The sequence below is a fragment of the Elephas maximus genome, chromosome 9 (genome assembly GCF_024166365.1).
Source record: "Elephas maximus indicus isolate mEleMax1 chromosome 9, mEleMax1 primary haplotype, whole genome shotgun sequence".
Classification (NCBI taxonomy): domain Eukaryota; kingdom Metazoa; phylum Chordata; class Mammalia; order Proboscidea; family Elephantidae; genus Elephas; species Elephas maximus.
Window position 1 is genome coordinate 86,092,627 of NC_064827.1, and position 26,583 is coordinate 86,119,209.

Consider the following 26,583-nt stretch of genomic DNA (forward strand, 5'->3'; position numbering starts at 1 on the left):
GTATGTATACACACACACACAGTTTAAAAAATATAAATGTGATTATATTAAACTTACTCTTGTACGACAGTACAACAGGCCTTTAACTTAAGAGAAGGAAAAAATGCCCTTGGATATCTTTCCACATGAGCCCTTATTGATGAATCTTTGGGGTATTTCAATTTTTTTTATTCTTGTAAATAATGTTGCAATAAATATGTGTAGAAAAAATTCCTAGAACTCAATTACAGGGTCAAAGGATATGCACATTTAAATTTTGAGGTGGGTAGCCAAATTGTCTTCCAAATCTGGTTGCCCGTATGGACATGCCCACCAGAACTGTAGAAGCATATATCTCCTTATACATTTATTGACAGTATATGTTTTAAACTGGTTTTTGCCAATCTGATAACTTAAAAAAAAACTCATTGTCTCAATGTACATCTATTACAATTATGAGTAAAGTTGAGCATTTGTATTTTCTTCCCCATGATCTTCCCGTTGGTGATATTTTTGCCCATTTTCCAAGAGGACTTTCCACGTTTTCCTTTTTGATTTCTAGAGGCTCTTTGTACATTACAAAAATCGGCCCTTTGACATTGCTGTGAATATTTTCTTTGGATTACCATTTGTCTTAACATTTAATCTATTTTCTACAGAAACTGTGCTTGTGTGAATAGAAAAGTCACAATAGCTCTGAGTTTGGCATTATAGAAAGATGAAGGGGAAAGATATGAGGTAAGCCAGAAACAAAACAAAGAAGTTGTTCTATAGATAGAGTATCCAGAGAGGAAAGGCAATGTTTATCTTCAAAGCTCCTGCCTGTGGTTTTGTTAGGTCTGTAAGACAACAGATATTCCTAGGCTTTATTCACTTACCAAGATACAAGTTAAACCCTACTGTCTGTAGATTTACCTTTTAGGTTTTATTGACTAACACAGGCTGAAATCAAAAGAAAAACTAACTAGGGTTGGGTCAATATCTGGATCTCTAAAGCAAGGTGACCCAATTCCCTATTAAGGGCAACTCTACTAATTAATCTTTTTATAACTGTCAGTGTCAACAAGAACTTCCAATTATTTCCTGGCATTCCTAAGGCTTCAAGCGTCTTCAACACTGGCTGTATCTTGTTAGTTATCATTTATGGGTTATTAAAGTTCGTTGTTAGCTGCCATTGAGTCTGCCCTCAACTCATGGCTATCCCATGTGTTACAAAGTAGAACTGCTCCATGAGTTTCCTTGGCTGCACTCTTTGTGGAAGCAGATAGCCAGGCCTTTTTTACTGCAGACCTGCTGGATGGGTTTGAACTGCCAACATTTAAGTTCGCAGCAAATTGCTTGTGCCACTCAGGCTCCTTCTAATTAAAGTATACTTGTTGCCCTCCAGTCAATCCTGAGTCATAGTGACCCTGCAGGACAGAGTAGAACTGTCCCATAGAGTTTCTGAGGTTATAGTCTTTATGGAAGCAGGCTGCCACATCTCTCTCTGGAGGAGTGCACTATGGGTTTGACTGCTTAACCATCGCATCACCAGGGATTCCCCGAATGTTAAATTGGGTAATTGGTAAGAGAAGGCTTTAAATTCCTCATGTGTTCTTGTACTCATCAGAGTCTCCTCAAACATTTCCTCAACCGAGTCAGGATGGGCAATTCTTGATCCCTAAAACTGGTCTCTTGTCCTTTTTCCCCAATAGGGTAATGTCCAGGTATAACCTTCCTCCTCAGGTTTGATAGGTCAATCAACCTCCATTCTACTGCCTGTTAGCAAGATTAATTCATATGTAGGTAACACGAGCATTATCTTCCTGGATTTATCTTTGAAACATCACTATCAATTGTAAAGTGTCCTAAAAAACACAGAATCTGTCCTATTTAACATTTTAACATGGATTTACCAAATGATGTGTCACAAAAGGAAACTGTGGTGGCCTAGTGGTTAAGTGTTATGGCTGCTAACCAAAGGGTCAGCAGTTCGAATCTGCCAGGCGCTCCTTGGAAACTCTATGGGGCAGTTCTACTCTGTTCTATAGGGTCGCTATGAGTTGGAATCGACTCGAAGGCACTGGTTTTGGTGGGGTTTTTTTGGTGTCACAAAATATATGGTAAAGGATCCGTTATGGAACGCACATGCATTCTGGGTAGCAGAGCATATGAAATTATTTTGAGGTGATGGGAGTCTGTTTTGGTTAGTTAATTCAAAAAGCTAACTAAACCAGAATGACCTAAAACAATCTATATAATTTTAGGTAGCCTTTCTCAATATGATTTCAAATGGAAATTATAATTTCCAGAGCCAGTGTGAGACCTTTCAAATAAAAAAAAAAAAAATACCTACCACTAAAAAGTTAATAGGAGAAAATTCTAAAAGGCAGACGCTACTTATAGGCCAGGCTTCCCAATGAGCACGTTGGGACATATAGGTGTATCTTTTTTTCTGAATGGCAGATTCATCTCATGAACCACTTCACCCAATTAATGACCACCTAGAGTGCAATGTTGAAAAGGTATACAAAACTCAGTAGCTGTCCCCTGATGTCTATTTTCCCCTTCTTTCAGCATAGTAGACTTTTAGCTGGTGCCACAGGAGAAAAACCTGGCAATCTGCTTCCGTAAAGAATACAGCCAAGAAAACCCTACAGAACAGTTCTACTCTGTCATACGGGGTTGCTGCGAGTCGGAATAGACTTGACAGCACCTAACAACAACGTGTTTGCCCAGGATAAAGACTATATTTCCTAATCTTTCTTTAATTGGTGTGACCAAATACTGGCACATAGAATGCAAGGAAAAATGATGTGTGTAACTTCCTCAGTGTGCCTTCAAAGCGAAGAGTTCTGCCTTCCCTTTGCTCCTCTTTCCCAGTTCCCTCTGCCTGGATGGTGGACATGATGGTGAGGAAACAGGGATGGCAGAGCGCAAGATGGAAGGAACCCGAGTCCTCAACATGGTGAGGCCACCATAAACTTCTGTCTCATTAAACATCCATTATTTTGAGTAATTGTTGCAGCAGCAGAAACTGTATTCGAACATAAAGTGGTTCTGAGCTATATAGCAAGGCCCTGTGGCAAAAAGTGTCACGCTAAATTTGCAGTCTTGGCCATGGGCAAGGGACCTAACGATATGCCAACTCTCATCTCTTAATACACAGACATCCAAGCTACTCCAAAATGGAAAACTCTATAGAAGTTTTCATATCTTATACCTCCCTCTTGCTAGCTGCCTCCCTGTCTGTGTTATTTCTGAACACCCAAGGCCTGGCCTATCTGTATCTGATATGAATTTAAAAAAAGGAGATGGATTCAGCTATCGCAATCAGAATAAAAATATGTAATAGATGTAAAAAAAAAAATAGATGTAGTATCTATGATATATCATTTGTGTTTATAAAAATGACTATAACCCTTTAAAGTAGCCTCCCAGGAAGCTGTATGCTTACTTCAATGATTCAACGATGCCGCCATTGTTAAAACATTTTTGGATTTTTTAAAATCCTTACCCTCACACATTTCTTATAATAATATAACTGGGTCACCCTGCTTAAATTTCTTTCAGGCTGGGCTGGCAACTATATTGAGGACGTCAAAAGTACTCTTGAGATCGTCTATTTCAAATTTCTAGGGATAATAATATAAAAATACTAATATGTATAAGATAACTACAGTCCAGGGAAACAAGAGAATTATACTAGATATGAAGGTAAATTTTTGAAAAGCATTGCTTTATGGCATTTTTAATTCATTAACCTACTCATTCATTCAAGATTTATACTATTTCTCTGCACCCTTATTTCTAAAATAATTCCCAGTAGTTTTTAAACTATAACTTTATAGTTTGATTTGTATTCAATTTCTAACTTTATTCTAATGTTGTTATCTTGTGCCATCAAGTCAGTTCCAACTCATAGCAACCCAATGTGTTACTGAATAGAACTGCTCCATAGGGTTTTTTGGGGCTGTAATCTTTACGGAAGCAGATAGCCAGGACATTTCTTCCATGGTGCTGCTGGGGGGTTGAAATCACCGACCTTTCAGTTGCCAGGCGAGCACAAATGAGTATTTCAACAAATCATAGTTCTATTAGAATAAAAACTTGTTAAAATATTCCCTGGACAATGCATTCTAGTGAGCAGGCTCTCCAGGGGTCTACAGGTAGATCAACTGGATTTCTGGACCCTTGCCCCTACCCCCAAGTCAGCTAATAACTATGGCCTGTATGGCTTCTGTGAGCATCATGGATGCTGACAGGAAACCACCCAGCACTGAGCACATTTCTGGAATCACTGAGCCTGAAACATACAAAGCAGCAGTGCTAAGAGCTGGTGCGCTGAATTAGAAACTCCGATGTGATTTACTTCATGTATTAGTTCTGCTTGTTAAGCAGGTTGGTGTGTCTCTTCAAACAAATAACAGCTTCTTTAGAGCCATTATGGCCAAAAGGTCAATTCGAGTCCTCTCACAGTTTTTAAATACACCTACTCCTCACTTATTGACTATCTGCTTATCCGACATTTCACATTTAGGACAACAGTAAAAAATCCACCACCCGAGGAGTATTTTGCACATTAACAAGCAGGCGCGAGGCCAGAGGGAGAGGAGGGGGATGGAGGGTGAGATTTGTGAGAGGGAGTGGTTAGTATTACCCAGGTCAGACTGAGGAGCCAGGCCAGGCCTGTGGTGAGTGAGGAACAAATGGGTGGCATGCAGGAGGCAGGGTAGCCAGGCTGCGGCAGCACAGGCTGCAGGAGTCAGTCAGGGGGTTCAGAAGTCCCTTCTTCCAAAGAGGCCTTTCTGCCACCTCTGCCAGGCCCAGCTGCCTGCAAGCCACTGAGGCCCGTCTCAGGGGCCAGTGGAACAGGAAGGTGATACTTGGGATATGTGCGAAGGCAGCGGACAACCCCTAACCCCTGCAGGCTCTGTGGTAGTGGGAAAGGCATGGTGGGGGTAGGGGGTCCGCTGGTCGTGCACATTCCAGGCCTGACTCTCGAATTTCATGTAACGACCTGGTCCTTGGAACGTAACCATGTTGATCAGTGAGAGTGAGTGTACACTGAGAACACTAACATGTATGATGGCTTTAGTTATCTCCCAGGAAAGCACAGGTTTAAGATTTAATGCAAATAGATAGAAGGAAGAACTTCCCAATAGCAACTAATACGAGGATCTAAAGGAGGTAAAAACCAAACCTGTTGCCATTGAGTCAATTCTGACTGATAGTGCCCCTTTTGGACAGCGTAGAACTGCCCCATAGGGTTTCCAAGGCTATAAATCTTTCCTGAAGCAGACTGCCAAATCTTTTTCCCATTCAGCAGCTGGTAGGTTCAAACCTCTGACATTTGGGTCAGCAGCTGAGTGCTTAACCACTGCACCAACAGGGTTGATATTCAGCCTGTACTGTGGATTTGGACTCCCTGGGTGGTGCAAACAGTTAACGTGCTCAATGCTAACCAAAAGATTGTTGGTTCTAGTCTCCCCAGAGGCGCCTTGTAAGAAAGGCCTGACGCTCTGCTGCTAAATCAGCCACCGAAAACGTTGTAGAGCACAGTTCTACTCTGACATACCAGGGGCTGCCAGGAGTCGGAACTGACTAGACAGCCCCAGACTTTTGGTTACCATGGATTTAGGATACTGGCGTCTATATAAAACCCATAAAACCAAATCTATTGTTGAATCGATTCTGATTCATAGCAACTCCATAGCACAGAGTAGAACTGCCTCATGGGTTTCCAAGGAGCAGCTGGTAGATTTGAACTGCCAACCTTTTGGTTAGCAGCCAAGTTCTTAACCACTGCGCCACCAGGAAGTCTATATGGGTTGTTAAATATTTTGCATCTAGTGTTTGTTCTTCTACGTGTGTGTCTTTAAACTCAGACAGACCATCTTGGAAGTGTGTGGTCCTGCTGAATGGAGCTGGGCGGGGGGAGCTACTAGATTTAAAAACAAACAAAACCCCAGAAAACTCAATAATTATTAGCATTCGCTGAGTAGGCTTTCCCGAGATTGCTATTGGCATTTAGGCCACGCAATGCTTCAGGCCAGACTGTCCAGCACGTTGCAGGATGTTTTGCTCTAATGTCATTAATAACCACCAGAAATTATGACAACCCCAGATCCCCACTCATATTTTTAAATGCCTCTGAGAGGAGGCAGTGACAACCCAGGTGAGCACTACTGCAGCTTTGTTTAGGAAAAAACAAACAAACAAAAAAACCCTGTGGTAGAGAAACCAGGATATAAATGTGTGCCATCATGAGCACTTACTGGTGATTATGGAAATTTCGCTGAAACAAAATGTCTTAAATTGGTGTATGTCACCTCTCAGAGATGAGCTTTTCAAAATAAAATCTCCCGTAACTAATTGGAGTTTGCCAGCATTGATTCACTTTGTGAACTGGTGTGTTAATGGTATTCACAGTACATACACCTCAGTGAAGAGGGGGAATATTTGCTCCCAACAATAAAGAAAACTTATTAGGGATGACGTCCTGTACTGCTAAAAAACCAAAGCCATTGCCATAGAGTCAATTCCGACTCATAGCAACCTTATAGGACAGAGTAGAACTGCCCCATAGGGTTTCCAAGGAGCAGCTGGTGGACTTGACCTGCTGACCTTTTGGTTAGCAGCTACAGCTCTTTATTGCCACCAGGGCTCCTCTGCACTACTGGGGGCATTATTGTAATTCTTATTATTTTAGTTAGTTTGTATGAGTAAGCACACAATCATATGTGAAAAGATATGTTAGCTTAAAGACTGAGTAATAAAACGCATATTGTTTTTTTCCAGAGAGCTCTAAATAACGATATCCTCAAATACCAAATTTGATTGTTTTATGAATTCTGCAGTCATTTCTGCTACTTGTTTACTTAGAAATGCCAAACCTATTTTAATCTGCTGCTTTGGAGGAAAGTACTCTAGGTGGCCGCGTCAGATGAGGCTACACACAAATGTCAGACATAACTCCGGAACAAGGAAAGAGAAGAGCATCAAATTCTCCTTCTAGAAAACCTCTAAAGTAGCAAAAGCATGGGCTAGGGAAATCTAAAACTACTCAGCCTTTCCCATCAATTAATATTACAATATACATGTATCTGTACAGTCCATGAGGATAGTAAGACTTTGTCTTGCTCACTTTGGACACATTATCAGGAAAGACCGATTGCTAGAAAAACACATCACATTTGATAAAGTTGAGGAAGGTCAGCAAAAATGAAGGAAACCCTTGATGAAACAGATTAACACAATAGCCACAACAATGGTCTCAAACATATCAAAGACAGTGAAGATGGTGCAGGACAGGGCAGTGTACTGTAATAAATAAGGTTGCCATGAGTTGAAGCTGACTTGACAGCAACTAACAACAAATAAGGTCTGCTGTGGAAAATAATCCCTTAGACTAGATTTTGTCTGACACGGATTTCACTTTAAAGTGTGGAGATTGTAAAGTAAGAACTTCTTAGCCTCATAATGAAATATAATGAAATTTTCCTATGTCAAAGTTGATGTTCGGAACATAATTACATACGCAATCCAAATAAATGTTTGCTTCAGCCAAACCTAATATTCAAACAGAAAGGACACCTTAATCAGATGGAGCCCAAAGAGGTTTCTCTTCTCTGCCTCCAATCTCCTTTTTGAATAAAATGATAAAATACAAGGAAAAAAAAAAAAAAACTATATTGGCCCAAATCTAAGCTTTTATGAAACATTCTGGGCCTATTTACATTCTGCCCATTCTGATGCCTTCAACAAATAGAGCGCTCAACGATCCTAGCTGCCATTCGCCATGATTACTCCGAAGCACTGAAGTAGCTCACATCTCTAAAGAAAGCTCAAATTGTCTCTATTATATTCTGCTTACTTAGGCAGGAGGGGTAATTACAGTTTAGAATATATTTTCAATAATGTAGCTATAATAAATCGTCTTTTCTGGTTATTGCTGCAATGATCAAGAAATTAACTACTGTTCAGCAAGTAATGTTAATAAAGACTTGATGACACTTGCCAGAATACAATTTTGAGTTTGTTTCCCTTTGGGCCTTTTCTGTAACTAAAAGGATACATAACCAGCTGCTGTTGAGTCAGTTCTGACTCCTGATGACAAGTGTGCCAGAGTAGAACTGTGCTCCATAAGGTTTTCAATGGCTGAGTTTTTGGAAGTAGATCACCAGCTCTTTCTTCTGAGGTACCTCTGGGTAGACTTAAACCTCCAACCTTCCAGTTAGCAGCAGAGTACGTTACTGTTTGCACCACCCAGGGGCTCCAAAAGGGATACATGGCTTCTTCTTAACAAACAGAGCTGGGTTACAATTTGTGGCAAAGGTGTTCTGAAGAAGACCCTGGCCTCTGACAGACTTGCAATGAGAAGGTCTGGGTCTCAGGTTGGGACCTATGGCAGCCAGGCTGTATGAACACAGTACGTGGTTTCCTAGTAGGAAACACTTTACTATCCAAGAAGGCAGTGATTTTGAACTGCCACTTGCTAGAATCCTTTCATATATTGACTCATTTAATAATCATAGCGCTGTGACGCATTGTTATCCTAGTTCATAGATACAGAAACAAAGTCTAAGAGAAATACAGTTATTTGCCCAACATCATAGAGCCACAGTCTGGACTCGTAGGTCTGCCTGCCACTTTCAGCCTATACCATGGGTAACAGGCAAAGCCTTCTCTAAAAAACTTCGCCATTCAAGCTCTTAAAAATAGTCACGATTGCATTTTTTTTCTCCTCCTAGGTGCATACAGTTAATGACTTGGCTGCTAACCAAAAGGTTAGAGGTTTGAGTCTACCCAGAGGCACCTCAGAAGCCAGTCTAAAAAATCAGCCATTGAAAACCCAGTGGAGCACAGTTCCACTCTGACACACACAGTGGTCACCATGCATTGGGGCTGACTCGATGGCAACTGGTTTTTTAAACTTCCTTTTGAGAATTGGGACCGAATGCATGCTTTAAATGGTTTTTGGCCAGCTGGATAAATTTTGAACAAGAGAAGGTGATTGTCAAATTTTTTTAGATGAGTTGTAACATGCAATAATGTAGTTCTTAATTTTCATTTTTGAAGGAATTGTAAAATTCTGCTACTGAGGTTAAGGAAAATACTATTAAGGTTTCTTCTCATGTATGGTGTAATGGTTAAGGTTGGCGTCAACGTGGCTAGGCCATGATTCTCAGTGGTTTGGCAGATATGATGTAGCTTGGCAATTATGTAATGATGTAGTCATCCTCCACTGTGTAATCTGATGTGAGCAGCCAATCAGTTGAAAAGGGAGTTTTCATGGGGGTGGGGCCTGCATCCAATATATATACATGGATGTTTTGACAAAGCTCATTTGCTCTAGGTCCTGCATCCGGCTCATCGTCATCTGACTTCCAGTTCTTGGAAATTAAGCCAGTGGTACAGGTGCCATATTGCCTACTGATCTTGGGTTGATCAGCCTCTGTATCTATGTGAGTCAGGAGAAGCCTCCAGCCTGATTCCTGACCCACGGACTTGGGACTTGCTAGCCTCTACAACCGCATCAGCCATTTCCTTGAGATAAATCTCTCTCTCTCTCTATATATATATGCTTCACTGATTTTGCTTCTCTAGAGAACCAAACCTTAGACGTTTGGTACTGGGAATGGTTCTAGAGAAACAAAAATGTAAGGATGAGTTTTCTAAATTGGTTCTCAAGTCTGATAGTCTTAATGTCATTGATGACTCTGCCTCCAACAATAAAGAGGACACTGCTAATCCATGATGTGAGGTGGCAATATTAATATACAAAATATCACCACCAACAGATCAAGTATTGTTGAGAAGTGAGGCTCTGGGTAATTGCATGTTTGAAACTTTTCTACAATTTTGTCAGAATGAGAAGTATAGGGAAGCTGGTTGGTTGGTCCTGAAAGAAAGAGATGAGCTCAGGACTTCAGAGTCACAGCTCAAGCACCACATAAAAGACCTCAAAGTGGCCACTTGTTCCCTGAAAGAAAGCCTTATTTCTTATAGTAATGGAACCGATATAGCCAAAAACCAAACCCAGGTTGTGCACGGGCCCAACAACATGGATTTCCACTTACTAAGGCTGACTTGGCTACAGCCACTTATGAGGGCCCAATCTACCAGTAGCAGAGACCAACACTGAGTCCCCAATATGGCACTATTCCTTGAGGTGATCAGCCAGCAACCTGGTGGTAGGTTGATTACAATGGACTGTTTCCATAATGGAAAGGGCTGCATTTCATTCTTACTGGGATAGACACTGTGGATATGGATTTGCCTTCCCCACATGCAATGCTTCTGCCAAAACTACCATCTGTGGGCTCACAGAATGCTTTATTCATTGTCATAGTATCCCACACAGCATCACCTTGGATCAAGGGACTTGCTTCACAGCAAATGAAGTAAGGCTAGGGACATATGCTCATGGAATTCATTGGTCTTACTATGTTCCCCAGCATCCCAAAGCAGGTGTCTTGATAGCATGATGGAATAGCTTTTTAAAGACACAAATACTGCACCAGCTAGGTGGCAATACTTTGCAGGGTTAGGGCCATATTCTCCAGGAGGCTGTATAGGTACCCAACATATGGTGCCGTTTCTCTCATAGCCGGGATTCACGAGTCTAGGAACCAAGGGGTGGAAATGCGAATAGTACCACTCAGCATTATTACCCCTAGTGACCCACTGGCAAAATTTTTGCTTCCTGTCTCTGCGACCCTGTGCTCTGCAGGACTACAAGTCTTGGTTCCAAAGGGAGCAATATTCCCACCTGGAGACACAACATGAATTCCACTGAACTGGAAGTTAAGAAAGCCACCCAGCTTCTTTGGGCTCCTCATGACTCTGGATCAACAGGCAATGAAAGAAGTTACCATATGTCTCGTGTTATTGATCCTGATTACCAAAGGGAAACTGAACTGATACTACATAACGGAGATCAGGAGTACGTCTGGAACACAGGAGATCCTTTTAGTACTACCACGCACTGTGATTAAAGTCAATGGAAAACCACAGCAACCCAATTCCAACACAGCCCAGATCCTTCAGGAATGAAGGTTTGGGTCACCCCACCAGGCGAAGAACCACAACCAGCTGAAGCGCTTGCTGAGGGTAAAGGAAATAAGGAATGAGTAGTGGAAGAAGGTAGTTCTAAATACCAGCTACAATCATGTGACCAGTTGCAAAAATGAGGACTGTAATTGTTCTGAATATTTCTTCTTTGTATGCGTGTATCAAATATATTTGTTTTCTTCACTTACAAAATATACGATGTAAACAGGGCTAGTGTGTTTTCAGTTGTATGCATGTTAGTTGTATCATATTAGGCACAAGTATCACTTTATAATTGTCTTTATTTAGAAATTGTATATGGTTTAAGTAGATGTGTACAGGTGCCAAGTAGACAAGAGATGTACTGTGATTGTTAAGGTTGTATGTCAACTTTGCTGAGCTATGATTCTCAGTGCTTTGGCAGTTATGTAATAATTTGGCAGTTACGTAATGATGTAGTCATCTCCCATTTTGTGATCTAATGTGAGCACCCAATCAATCAAAAAGGTAGTTTCCTTGGGGGTGTGGCCTGCATCCTATTTATATATATAGAGAGAGAGAGAGAGATGTTCTGAAAAAGCTCGCTTGCTCTAGATACTGCATCTGGCTCATCATCATCTGACTTCCAGTTCTTAGGACTTGAGCCAGCGCCCTGCCATATTGCCTGCTGATCTTGGGTTTTTCAGCCCCTGCATCTACGTGAGTCAGGAGAAGCTTCCAGACTGACACCAGACCCATGGACGTGGGACTTGCCAGCCTTTACAACCACATGAGCCATTTCCTTGAGGTAAGTCTCTCTCTCTCTCTATATATGTGTAGATACGCTTCATTGGTTTTGCTTCCCTAAAAAATACAGCCAAGACATATGGCTAACATAGGTTAAAAATGCTTTGATACTGAAATATTTATGAATGAAATGATATGCCATTTGGATTTTCTTCATAATTATCCAGAGGAGGAAATAGAAGTGGGTAAATACAGAGGAAACAAGATTAGCCATGTTCTGATAATTGTAGAAGCTGGGTAATAGGTGCAGCTTTTGTATTTGTTTGATACTTTAATAATAAAAATGTTTATAAAATATGTTTGGGATTTTTAAGCTTTATCAAGCTACTTATATCATACTTTCTGGAGTAGAGCCTTGGTACTCATTAATTTAGCTAACGTGTTTATTGAGCAGCTAAGCTGTTCCCAGCAATGTGCTAAGTTATTTCAACATGTCAACAGCAATAAAATATGAAAATTGTTTAATATGGACCTTTGTTTACTTAAACACTTCAAGCTTAGTATATGCAATGCCGCAATGCTAATGGGTTACCTTTGATAGAATTCACTTACTCCCCTTCTGCATTGCAATCTGATCATTTAGATTAATGATTTTATGATCTTATAAAAGTTAATCACAGCATTTCTTTCATCCATAGTCAGTGATAATACCCTTAGAGCATAAAGAAAACACATAGCCTTATCCCCTTCCCTCTTCTCCTCCTTCCTACTTACCAAGCAAAATCCCAACCCACATTTAACCTAACTCTATTCCCATTCTACTGCTCAAGCTGAACATGGCTGGAAAAAAGAGCCTGATAGCTCATGGCACTTTAATGTATGGCCACAAATCTCAAGTGGGTCCTGGTTGTTGCATGATCATCCTACATTTCCTTGGCTGTTCACTCTCAGTTTCTGTAAACTGACTGCTTCATCCTTCTTACCTGTCCTCAATCTCCAACACCGCCTTCCCTCCCATACTCTCAACGGATGACCTCCAGTATTGTTTTATTTAGATATAGATGTAATAGAGAGAGAACTACCTGATCTTCCCACCAGAAGATGTTCCATCCTGCCCACATCTGAGCCGATACACTCCTCTTTCCCTCTGTTACACAGGGTGAAACTGTCCCTGGTCTACTAAGGCCACGTCTTCATTTGCGTTCACCGAATCCCATCCCCTCTCGCTTTCTTGAAGACTTTGTTGAAATTTCCTGGAGATCAGTCCTCAACCCACTTTTCTTCTTGTATATACTTACTCCTTAAGGACTCTCATCTAGACTCTTTGGTTTGAAGAACATATTGGTGTCTCCAAGAATGACTATTCAGCAAGCTTGATATGTCTATTCTGTACCCTGCACTAGGAAATAATTAGCAAGTCCTCTTGGGCTCTATCTTCAAAATATACCTTGAGTACAACCAATTTTTTTCTCCTGCTACCATCCTAATTCAAACCACCATCATCCTTCCCCTGAATTACTGCAATAGCCTTCTAGCCCATCTCCCTGCTTTTAATCTTGGCCACTACCTCAGTTACCACTTTGTTGTACTTGTGGTGGCTTCCATGTTACTATGATGTTGGAAACCATAACACCTGTATTTCAAATGCCAGCAGGGTCATCCATGGTGGACAGGTTTCAGCAGAGCTTCCAGATTAAAACAGACAAGAAAGGCCTGGTAATCCACTTCCAAAAAGAAGCAAATTAAAACCCTATGGATCACAATAGAATATTATTCTATGTAGTGCTGGAAGGTGAGACCCTAGGTTGGAAGGCACTCAAAATACACAGTGGCCACAACAGTGGACTCAAGTGTACAAACAATTGTGAAGATGGTACAGGTCCGAGCAATGTTTTGTTGTATGTGGGGCGACCAACAGTCAGAGCTGCACCTGACAACCACCACCACCACCTCAGTCTATAATCTCTATACACAACAGCCAGAGTGATTCTTTTAAACTATAAGGGATATCCTGAAACTTGTCAGATCAAAACTCTATTAGAAGAAAATGCAACTTTTCACAAAAGTGTTTTTCTTCATTGAACATTCTGGGGTCTTTGTCCATGCTTTCTCTCTCTCTGGAATGCTCTTTCCCTAGCTGACTCCTTCATCTTCTGTTTAAATGTCACTCCTCGGAGAGGCCATTCCTGACACCTTATCTAAAATACCCTCCAACACATATTCATGCATGCTCACATGTACACATACATACAGCTTACTCTGCTTTACGTTTCTTAATAGCAGTTTTAACTTCCTGGCATCATATACCTACTTGTTTACTTATTCTGTTTGCCCCTCTTGGCTCAACAAATTGTTTACTGCTGCTTTTCTAGAACCTTAACCATGACCGTCACATAATAGGGTCTGCTACATATTTGTTTACTAAAGGAATGATTAAAATTTTGAGGCCTTGCATGTTGGAGTTAAGAATATTGCAGGTGATAGAGTGTTCTAAAGTAGGTAACTGCTCAAGCCTGAAAGAACCCTCCTTGCAAAACAAAGCCATTTAGTAATAAATGACAATCCTCCTGTGCTGACTGTTGACAGCAGGGCATGTCGAGGGAAGGGAGAGAATGAGGTATTGGATGCCAGAGTGCTGAGTAAAATACTTGATGACTGCAATATGTTATTATTAATAATTGGCATGTTGATGACAAAGGGTTTATAGGCCTGCTGAACGGAATTCACTTAACATCTAAGTAAAATATTCTTCAGGAGATTTTGCCATGGATGTAAAAAAAACAGACCAGTTGTTAGGGATGACCTGCATACCATAGTCACCTAAGTGATGAAGATGAATGGCACTTTAATGAAGAAAGTGCTGAGTGTGCTCAGATGTCCCCGGGGCCATTCTATGTGTGACAGTCAGGTGGTCAAAAGTATCATTAGTATAGCATCTAATTTTCAGGAGACCAATTGAGTTCCACAGCTGTATTTTAGATTTTGTAAACTATTGAAGAAGGAAAAGAAAAAGTAAATGGAAATTTCAGCATCGACTTACAGAACAATTATTTTTAGTAGGAAGAACTACATTACTAGTAATTCTGATATAAAGAAAACAGCAGCATCCAGATCAGCAAGGAGAACCGCTGTTCTGAAGTGTCCTGAGTGGGACTTACATTCAGGATTGGTATTCCTCCTCCTGTTTCATGCTACGACCAGGTCACCATGAACTTTTCCTTCTTCTTTGTTCTGTTCTGGAGGCTTCTGTACTCTCAATGGGCACTTTTCTTTGCTGCTAACTGATGGAAGGCCTCAAGATCCTGCCCTACTTCAATGAGCCTGAGTCACTTCTCATGTCCTGAGGAGCTCCCTAGTCCTTCTCTGGTGTGTTGTGTGAACACAGCAATAAGAGAAGCAGACCTCATGATTTGTGGGTGACTCACTTGTAGGGTAACCCACCGTCCCATCTTGCCTAGGACTGAAGGGGTCCAGGGACACAGGACTTCCAGTGCTAAGCCTAGGAAAATTCCAGGCAAACTGGGATGAGCTGACCACCCTTCAACTATTAGGTCCACGGTCAGAACTCGCAGGAGTTAACTCATGACAACATTCGCTTCAGTTTACAGGCAAATTTCTAACCTTTTTAACTTACTGTACCTCATGGGTCTCTGTCGGGTTTCTTTAACCTTCCTCTTACCATTCAGTTATATGCATTAAATGGAAGCCTGTGGGCTTCCAGTAAGCCTCAAGTACAGTACCTAAAGCAAGGGGAAAATTATGTTTATAAATTATATTGGTTACAATGACCATCTGGCTCCCTCTGCCCACACTTCGTTCCACCTACTGCCATTTAATACCAGTCTGTGGGCTTAGCCTCTGCCCCAAACTCAAGGCCTAATCCTGATAGAGGACCAGGAACATTTCAGGAACTTCTTTTGGTACCTGGGCCGTGCCTTTTTCCTCCTTTATACCCAAACCCCTGACTGGGTCCACCACTAACCAATGTATCCATGTGCCAATACCTGCCTTGATCCTGTAGCCAAGGCCCAGTGCTTCCATGAATGGCACACTTGCTGATGATCTACCCAAGGATAAGCGTCTGATCCTGAGGCTGGCCTGTCTAGCATCCCTGTTGTCTGAACCTTCTGCCTGTGGCCTGCTCTTCACCTCCACGCTGCTGGGCTCTGCTCCTCACTGAGGCCAGGCTACTGTTCATGAGCCTCCCACGCAGGACCTCCACACATACAGCCCACTAGAGAAAGGCACCCCTCCTGGCACATACATTACAAACATGTGTCTTTGTCTGGGAGGACCAGTTACAAAACACTCTTCCCTCTAGGTAGCCTGTAAGGCACAAGGCTTGGTTAACAGACTCCTGGCTGTGTTTTAACTTCCACTCACCTCCCTTAGCTGGGTGACTAATTCACATAGCCAGGCCTAACTCTGCTCTCCACTCTACTTTACTATTCAGCTCAGCTGCCACCAGGGCCGGGCACAAGACATCCCTTGCCTGTCTGGACAGAGATGCTCCCATTACCAAGTACTGGCTTGACCTTGAACGTGCTCCTTGTCTACCATGCTCCCATCCACTTTACCTTTCAACTCACTGCTATTTAAGCTCTAATTCTGAACCTACTGGTATAAGAAAAGTAATTCTATAAACCATAAAAATCTAAAATATATGACACAAATTACATAATATTTGCCTGTTTTATTAAATGTTATAAATTCAGTTTTAGTACTTACAGCAAAACCTACCACCCACTGATAATAGTGCTTTTTTAAATTTGACCTCTGCTGGTTTCTAGATCAATGTGCACCTTACTTTCCTAATTTCTATTTTTTTTTTTTCTGATGATGTTCATCTAAGCATAATTTTTGTTTTCTCTTTCAAAAGACACTTGGGGATTCTTGGATAGATGAGAGTTTCCTTGTTCAATTTTGACTGCAGGCCTGCACTGCAGTGTACTATTCCAAGCTTCTTTGTGAAAAAGATAAAACTATGGAAGTTGATCGCTGAAAACAGAATTTTCTAAAAGATGGAACGAGAAATGCAAGTATAGAAAACAGGAGTCATAGTCTGATAGGTCTAAAGTCACAGGTTTGGAGGAAAGGTGGCTTCAACAAGCATTTGGGACAGATGCAGAGACCAGGGAAGATAATAAGCCATTACAACAAGTTGAATCAAATTATACCTTTGAACAATTAACCTTTTGAAAACTTATTTTGCCCAAGAGAATCTTTTGCTGTTTTTGGAATCGTAGGCTTTTGAAGTTCAATCAATTAGATCAAAGTTTTCCTGACAGGACATACAATTACCACAAAGTTTGAGTCTGCTTGAAGCCTTCACGTGACTTTGTGAAGGCAAATTGAATTTTACTTAGGGAGGAGAAATGGTAGATGGTTTTAATGCCTCTATGACATTTAAATGCAAGGCACTTAGTGACTTGGGGAGACATTACTGTGTTTACTTTGTTACCTTTTTACTGTTAAAACAACTGTGCATATAATAAATACAGCATAGAACGTGTAAGTTCTTAAGAGAGAATTTTAGTGTAACCATCCAATGTGTATTACGTGGTTGTGATGGTTAATTTTATGTGTCAACGTGGCTAGACTATGGTTTCCAGTTGTTTGACCAAACACTAGTCTAAGTGCTGTCACGGAGTACTCACATATGATTAAAACAGTTGGCCTCGGGTAGAGCAGATTACCTTCCATAATGTATTCTAATGTAATTACCTTACATGTAATATAATATAATCACCTTCTATAACGGAATCTAATATAACATAATCAATCAGTTGAGGTCATACCAGTGGATTCTAAACCTAATCACTTCTGAGTTATAAAGAGACCAGAAGAAACACAGAGACACAAACACAAGGGAGAAGACATATGTCATGCGAGGATCCACCTACAAGCAAAGAAATACCAAAGATCATTGGCAGACACCAGAAACTAGGAGACAGATTCAAAAAAGGAATTGACATGGCCGAGACCCTGATTTGGACTTTTATCCTCCAGAACAGTGAGAAAATAAATTTCTGTTGTTTTAAAACAATCCACTTGTGGTATTTCTGTTATGGTGACACTAGGTAACTAAGTGGTATACATACATATACACATGTATCTAAATACACACAAATAAAGAGACAATGAATGACTACTTTCATAAAAATTGAGAGAGTTAAAGATGACGCTTTAGTTTACAAAATGTTTAGTTGCTTTGAAATGCTTTAACATGGCTAGATCTGTGTTAAGATCAAAAATAATTTTTTTTTTTCATTTTTCGCCACCAAAACAAGTTTAATAAATAGGAAGAATTTCTTTAGGGTGCCTTTCCTCCTTAGAGTACTGTGTGAAGGATGTAAGAAAAGTTTTGAGAAAAAGTGTATCTACATTCACAAATCCCAGATGGGACTGAATTTCTCATGCATGCAAAATGAGCTCTAGTCCACTAATTGCATATTCAATTTTTACACCTCCAACCCTCCCACCCCGTATGAATAGCTCTAATTCTAAGCACTGGCCTGGTAGAAATAACGATCCATAATTGAACTTTTTCAAGTTTTCATAATGTTGCTACATGGTGTGCTTAAAATGATTCACTCTTAAAGTTATTTCTTATGAGGCAAGGCAGTGGGAACAGTGGCCTACTTACTTGTATTTATCTTCTGGAGTGAAATATGCTTTTCCAATTGTCTCCGAAGTTTCACCTCTGCTCCGTATTTTCCAGTGGTCCCATTGTCAGCCAGAATGAAATGGGAGTGCATGCTGTTGAGAACAGTGAGCTTGCTCATGGGATTGGACATGGTCTGGTATGGCCGGACAACCTGTAGGATTTCAAAAGTAAGAGGCATACGTCAGAGACAAGAAAGCAAAGTATGAGGAGAACCAGATCTAGTAGAGAGAGAGAGAGGAAAAACCAGTACTTTGGAACAGTAAAAGCACAGCCTACATCCTCTTCCTAATATTCCTTTGGAAGGAAGTGAGATTTAGGGTAAAAGTTCCATTTGAGGCAAGACCATGCTTACAGGATTATTTGTTTACTTCTTTAGGTCCTTGTGGGTCGCTATGAGTCAGAATTTGACTGGATGGCAATGGGTTTGGTTTGTTTGGGTGACGCAAAATGTTCGTGATAGGTTGGCAGGTAGAACCCACGCAACAGCACTCCCCAGGAAAGGCCTGATGGTCTGCCTTTCTTCTGCGGTTCTAGTCTGTAACACATGGAGTCGCCGTGAATCAGAATCCGCTTGGTGGCAATAGTAAGTGATTTACTTCTTTACTGAATTTATACGAAATTAGAATTTGTGTTTTTGTTGTACTCTAAGGCAGTCATGCCAGTGAATGTTTCATTTTAGAGTTGATCTTTTATTTGCTAATAAACCAAAAATAATTTTTTAGTTTAGGTACTTTGTTTCTATCTTCCCCTACTCTACCATATCATTGCTTTAATTTGTTGTTGTTGTCGTTAGGTGCCATCGAGTCAATTTTTAACTCATAGAAACCCCATGTGACAGAGTAGAAGTGTCCCATAGGATTTTCTAGGCTGTAATCTTTACGGAAGCTGATTACCAGGTCTTTTTCCTAAGGAGCTGCTGGGTGGATTTGAACTGCCAACCTTTCTGTTAGCAGCTCAGTGCTTAATTGTTGTGCCACCAGGACTGCTTCCATGCTCTAATAGGCACAGCAGGACAATCATGATTCTAGAGAATGAAAAGGGTGGGGTGTGACCTTTTCTGTTAAGCCTGTTCAGTAATCCGAAGGTCTGCAATGTAAAACCAACACTGTTTTTACTAGACATTTTATTTAGGTGCAAATCTTGAATGCAAAATTAATGTCTCGTGAAATGAATATGAATGAGGCCCAAAATGCTCACCTCTGTCTTATTCTACTTTTTTGTTGTCGTTGTTTTAATTTCATGGCGAATTACACTACTATTCTCAGTGTGATCTTTTAGATTTTTGATATGAAAAGATTTTTATATCAGATTTTTTATATAAAAAGAAAGGTAATATCTATCGTGAGCTAGTTGCTTTATATACATTATCTATATTCCTTGCAAAAATCCCATAAGCTAGATGCTGTTATGTTCATTTTGTGTTTCAAGAAACTGAGAGACAAAGCAAGTTTTCCAAGCGCTTGCAGCAGACAGAGCCCGAATTTACACCCAGGTCAGCCTGATTCCAAAAATCTATGCTTATCCCACTTTTCCATGTGGATCAGACCTAATGGGAACATAAGCTGATGTGTTGGAAACCTACTCCTGAAATACTGTGCTAGGAACTTCACTCAGGACTATGAAAAAAGGACATTTAACAGGCTCATTGTTACCTGGTCCCAGTACAGCTATCATGGCACTGGATCATAGAAATCATCATAGGACAGAAATGAACATTACTAAATCTTTATTTCTGTGCCTTTGTGTGATGTATACATTAATTATTGAGTTGGGATCTCTCCTTCATTTTCGATATATAATAACTCACCATGAAAGGCTGTAATCAAGTTGAGTAATTAAAGGAATTACAAAGTTATTTAAGGAAGGGTACTCTTCAGAGTAAAATTCTCATGGAAGTCATTTTTTAGATCCTGATGCTAATTTCAAAACCCCAACATTTCCATGAGCTCAGCAAATAGAATGCACTCAATAAATAATGAATGAATAAATAGAAAAAAACTTGAGACAGATATGCTTTTGTTCAAAACAAAAAAAAATAAATAAAATAAAACCTCTTTTCTGAATTATTTGGGAATTGATTTAATCTAATTTAAAATGCATAAATAATTCCAAACTTTTGAAATACCCTTCAGCTCTATTAATATTTACTCGATTTGTTAAAGCAGCAGTAATATAACATTAATTCATAGCTTCATTTTAGTTGGCATTTATTGAAAAAGGAAGCCCGTAACTTTTTGATTACTCTTCCCAGTAATCACATGAAGCAGTATTCAATCATTCCTTTGTCTAGATGAGTGAATGAGAGCTCCAAATACCAAGACAGTGGGTTTGCTAGCCCCATCCTGATCCCTTTACACTGAAAGAGAAGATAGCTTGTGGTTGAGGTTCCCATTTTGTTGTTACTCATTTTTATCACAAAACATTCATCCTACAGTAAAGGGCAAGCTAATAAATATTAATGCTTTGTTGAAAGAGACTTAGCAGAATGATTTTCTCCTATTGTTAACATGCCATTGCATTGTGCTTTTGGACAAAAGAAAATGTTTGTGATTTAGTTACTTTTCTAATAGTAGCCTCCCAAGGCTCCATGCCAGCTATGGAGAAGACCCCAAGCAGTTTCAGAGGTAGGGGACGGTGGGTTTTCCAGAGATTGAACTATGTATGATAGTGAACCCCAGACATTTGGGCTGGCTGAGACATGAGCCCATACTTTTTAATTCCTGGGAGCCTAATTAGAGACCCACAATAAAAGTGAAATTTTCAAATGAATAAAGGAATGAAAATGATTCTGATGTATGCACCATAATCTAAGAATGAAAGAACATAATTAAATCATCTGACTATATTCTGTATATTTGTTTCCTCCAACACTGATTCTAAGGACATTGGTATACCAGACTTCTGAGTTTCGACCTTCTTTCTCATAATACATGCTGTGACAGCTTTTGGGAATACTGTACATATATTGGTTATGGCAAGCTGGTCAAGTTTACAGTATCACTCATAATTTTAATTTCCTTATCTTACTGATCCCCATCTCTTTTGATATTTTATGAAGGCAAGTTAAAGGTAATCATATTTTGGCAGAGAGTTTGTCTGCTGAAAAATATTGTTGTTGTTAACTGCTGTCGAGTCATTCCCAGACTCATGGTGACCCCATGTATTACAGAGTAGAACTGCCCCAGAGGGTTTTTTTGGACATAATCTTTGTGAAAGCAGATCCCCAGGCCTCTTTTCCATGGAGCCACTGGGTAGGTTTGAACTGCCAACCTTTTGGTTAGCAGCCAATTGCAAACGACTTGCATCACCCAGCCTCTTAATAAGGAATCTTTGGAGGATATGTTGACTCCTGCAACAATCCTGAACACTTGAGCTGTGAAAATCATTTTGAATCTCAGTTCTGCCAACGGCTGTGTCAATCTGAGTCTCACTTTTGGAATCTTCAAAATGGAAGTGATAAAACTACTTACCTTCTGGGCATTAAATGAGTCTATATGTGCAAGGTACCAGGCACTATGCCTAGTTCCTAGCAGGCAATCTATAAATGTTCATTTTTTTCTTTAGGTCTACTTTACCAGCTGTGTACTGATTCGCCAGTTGTGAAGTAATGACAAAAATGAGATGAGAGACAAATCATTGACTTTCATTTAAAACAAAGGATTTAAATCATTCAGTGTGAGTAAAGGAAAAAATGAAACAAAACAAAAAACAACTATCAGCTGGCAGAATACGCAATGGAATTTTTCCTTGCCAAGTCCTCCCAAATATCTAAGAAGGAGGTGCCCTGAAACAATTTTTTGATTAACTGTAAAGCTGGAAATAACTTCCCGAATTCTTCAGAGGAAGGAGTTTTGGTCTAACTTGCCTAAAAAATCCACTTAATATTCTTGATAACCAACGTGCCAGCGCTCTATTTTTGTTTGAGTTATAATTTGCATATCTACAAAAGATTTGCTGATCTTCCTGTTAGGTTTTATAAATAGAAAAAAATAATGTATTTTCATCCCAGGAATACAAATTATGTTTTACAAATAGAAAAAAATAATGTATTTTCCTCCCAGAAATACAAATTAATTTTTCTGTTTGACAAAATATACAACCACTTTTAATATTAAGACCTCGTAAAAAGTGGACTTTATCTGAATTAAATAAATTTATATTCTCATACATATATACATTTATATACACATACACACGTACATGTGTAGCGAGTAAGAACAATTGTGACATGTTCATAGCTTGTAGGTCTATTGGATCACTCTAGCACTTCTCTCTACTAGGGGTTCCTGAGAGAATTAAGCTCTCGTGCCCAAAGGCCTCCACTATGTATAATGCGTTACCTTCTGTCTTATGCATCTAGGGTGGCCCTGATTATGTACCATCCTAGAGAGAGGTGAGGAAATAGTCACTTGAATCATTTCTATGTTTTAAAGTTCTGATAATGAACTTGGGTTACAAAAGGCTGTGTGTGTGAGAGGTCCCCTATAGAGTGATCTTTCATGACTGATAACTATAGTAACACCTATACTTAGAAGGGAAATTTGCTTAGAAGTGGACTTTAGAACACTCAGTTCTCTCCAGGCATCAAGGACCAGAATGCTTCCAAATAATAACATATTATCTCCCTTTTTTGTCCCTCAAATATAAATGAGAGAATCCTTTACTCATTAATCCAGTGCACACCTTTTAGTACTCTTTGATTGGTAAAATTATGGTTCAAAGGTCTCTGTACACCTTGACTCTGAAACAGAGAGGCCCTGTGAAATGAAGTGGAACTGTCTAAGGGGCTAGTGGGATGTAAAGAGCCTTTACAGAGGGCATTCCTAGGGTCATCGTCATTCCAAGGGAGTGACTGATTCAAAGACACTACAGAAAAACGAAACACCCTTCATGTTGCTGGTGTTAGAGGGCCATGTCTATTTTCCTTAGATGGGCATCAACGAGTCATTTGGAAGCTGATCTATGACACCTGCTTACGCTCTTCAAGCTCTTTTCATGCACCTAGTGGTCTCGCACAGGAGTACTTTAGCTGGAAGTCAGGGAATGTAATTTCTAGTACTGGCTTCTTCAGTTACTAATGTATGATCTTGGGCATGTCTCTGAATTTATTTATTTGTTCAATTATTCTTTCACTCATGTACTCTTTACAAAATTTCCTGAATACATATTGTACCGGGTGGAAAAGATATAGTGTAGCATCCAGCTTGGTAGTGTCTCATAATAAAAGCTTAAAATAAGTTTATTGAAAGAAGCTTTGTTTTCTCATCTATAGAGGAATTTGACTGCAATTTCTAAAAAATAAAATATTTTATCCTCTAAAATTGAGTGTGTGACAGAGACTGGAGAAACCTCGAGAGTATGGCCCCTGGACACCCTTTTAATTCAGTATTGAAGTTACTCCTGAGGTTCACCCTTTAGTCAAAGATTAGCCAGGCCCATAAAACAAACAATAATAAACAGAGCTCAACCACTTAAAAAAAAAAAAAATTTTTTTTTTTTTTTTTACATGAGATTAAATGGGCACACCAGCCCAGGGACAAGGAGGAGAAGGCAGGAGAGGACAGGAAAGCTAGGACAAATGGAAATAAGGAACCCAAGGTCGAGAAGGGGAGAGTGTTGACATGTCACAGGGTTGGCAACCAATGTCACAAAACAATATATGTATTAATTGTTTAATGACAAACTAATTTGTTCTGTAAACATCTAAAGCACAATAAAAAAAAAAAGAAAAAAAATTATAGTGTGGACTGCCTGTGACCTTTCATGAGTGCTGGCTACACGAAAAATACTTCTCTTGTGTCCTGGGGTCTCTTACATTTTATGGTGCTCTGTACTATATAGTTGCTATGAGTCAGAACTGACTTGATGGCAAAGAGTTTGGTTTTTTTGGTTCTATAATGCAACGGCAGTTTGGTTACCTGGGACTCCTTTTCCAAACAGAATTGAATTGGATGAAATTAGGTTTTTGGTCCATCAGTCACAGGCCCTCTGCAATCCCAGGCCTTATTACCTAGTGAGTTGTGTATAAACATCCCACAGACAAGTAATAGGGTAGGACATGTGTGGCCCTCAGAGTCATCTACTCCCTCCTAATATAATCAGGATTTTAATTTAGGCACAAAGAATATTCACATTCATTGACCACTTATTGTATACCAGGAACTATGATAGATGCTTTCACATGGATTAATCTATTTCATGCTTACTTTACACGCAAAGCTAGAAGCACAGAGAAGTGAAGTGTTTGGCCACGTTTGACCCACTAATGATATTCTTTCCACTAAGTACATGTTGTTGTTGTGTGCCATGGAGTCGATTCAACTCATAGAGATCCTACAGGACAGAGTAGAACTGTCCCATAGGGTTTCCTAGGCTGTAGTCTTTACAAGAGCAGATTGCCAGGTCTTTCTCCCTTGGAGTCACTGGGTGGGTTCAAACCGCCAACCTTTCCAGTAGCAGCCAAACACTTAACCACTGCACCACCAGAACTCTTTAAAGCACATGTAGATGTGTAGGTTTGAAATTTTGTTACGGACCAAAAGACATTGAGAAGTCAGAAGACCTAGGCTGATTTTAAATTTATAAGAGAGAACAGGGTGGGTTTTGCTGTTGGACATTTCGTCAGTGGCTCAGCTGGGCATCAAAATTCTCTTCTCTGACAGCTGATCAGATTATTTCCAGATGAGTCATCTAGAACTGTGTGGATACAGAGGTCAGGAAAGGAACCAGCAGGCAGCAACATGGGGTTTGTGCTTTGGAGAAAGAGAAACAAAAGGAACGGCAAAGTTCTCTTGGGATCAAGCATCCGCTTCTGGGAAGGATGAGGGGACACTGCTGAGAAATGAGAAGCAGCCTCTGGGTCTGAGATAAAGGAACGTGGGGAGTGAGAAAATGAAATGGAAAAAAAAAACAAAACAAAGAAAAGGCTCCCTGTGTTCTCATAATCATAGAGAGGCCTGAGCTAGCAGAGACACTGGCTTGTTATTTCCTATTCAGACAGCTCAGCTGTAAGTCTAGGTATAAAGCAAGGTCATAGTGAAATCCAGATGCTGCCTCCCAGCTCAGCAATCCAAAGAAGAAACCAGCAAACGCAGGGGTCCATCTCCAAAGAGAGATACTTTATCTGTGTGGCTCCCGTTAAGATCCACGGGAAGAACAATTACAGTTTTCTACAGCACTTTGAAAGTGAGTCCCTCAACTCATATACTGCAGAGAGTTACACGGTCCTCATCTCATGTACACCACTCCAATAGACTCACCTCCTTTTGTTCTTTTCTAAGGAGAACCATGCATCATTTAGCCACAGGGCCTACTGGCAGTGGGAAAAGACATGCCAATTCCGAAAAGGGTTACTTCCTTTAGAAATCGCAATATGTTGGGGTAGTGATGTTAAAAGATGTTCACAAATCCTTTGAAACTCTCCCTTACTGTGGGCTGAACTTAGTGACTCACTTCTAAGGGATTGGAAAAACCATAATCTATGGTGTGTGACTTTCAAGACTAGGTCATCAAAGGCTTCTACCTTATTCTTTCTTGGGTCATTTACTCTGAGGGAAGCTAGCATCCATGCCGTGAAGACAATAAACAGCCCCATGGAAGAGTCTGCAGTCCCTGGGTGGCTCAAACAGTTAATGTACTCGGCTACTAACCGAAAGGTTGAAGGTTCGAGTCCACCCAGTGGCACCTCAGGAGAAAGACCTGGTAATATACCTCTGACATACATAGGGTTACTATGAGTCAGAGTTGACTTCAGGGCAACTGGCTTTTTGATGGGGAGGCCCATGTGGCACAAAACTACAAGCAGCGAGCAAGGAGCAAAGGCCTCCTACCAGAAGCCATGTGAATGAACCATCTTGGAAGAGGATCCTGTGGCCCCAGCTGATGCTGACTGTGACCTCATGAAAGACCCTGAGCCAGAACAACCAAGATAACCATGCACAAATTCCTGACCCACAGAAACTGTAAGATAGTGAATGGTTGTTGTTTTAAGCCACTAAGTTTTGGGGTAATTTTTTTTTTTTTTTTTACAGCAGTAGATAACTACTAATAAAAAAATAGTGAATTATTATTATCCTCTTTAAGACCCAAAATTGTGTCCTCTCCCCTTCATTCTGGACCTGTTGATATATCATAATTTGATGAGGGTCAGTGAAAATAAGGGAAACCTTCAGTGAAAT

General features: G+C 40.2%; 1 protein-coding gene across 10 annotated transcripts in view; it reads right to left on the reverse strand.

The window, feature by feature from the left end:
• TRPM3 (transient receptor potential cation channel subfamily M member 3) overlaps positions 1 to 26,583 on the reverse strand; it is a 625,242-nt gene that overhangs the window by 281,069 nt on the left and 317,590 nt on the right. For all 10 annotated transcript variants that reach the window (XM_049895512.1, XM_049895509.1, XM_049895508.1 and 7 more), the window contains exon 6: positions 18,386 to 18,557. In XM_049895512.1, the coding sequence (XP_049751469.1) occupies positions 18,386 to 18,557 (172 nt within the window). The remainder of the gene's footprint in view (positions 1 to 18,385; positions 18,558 to 26,583) is intronic.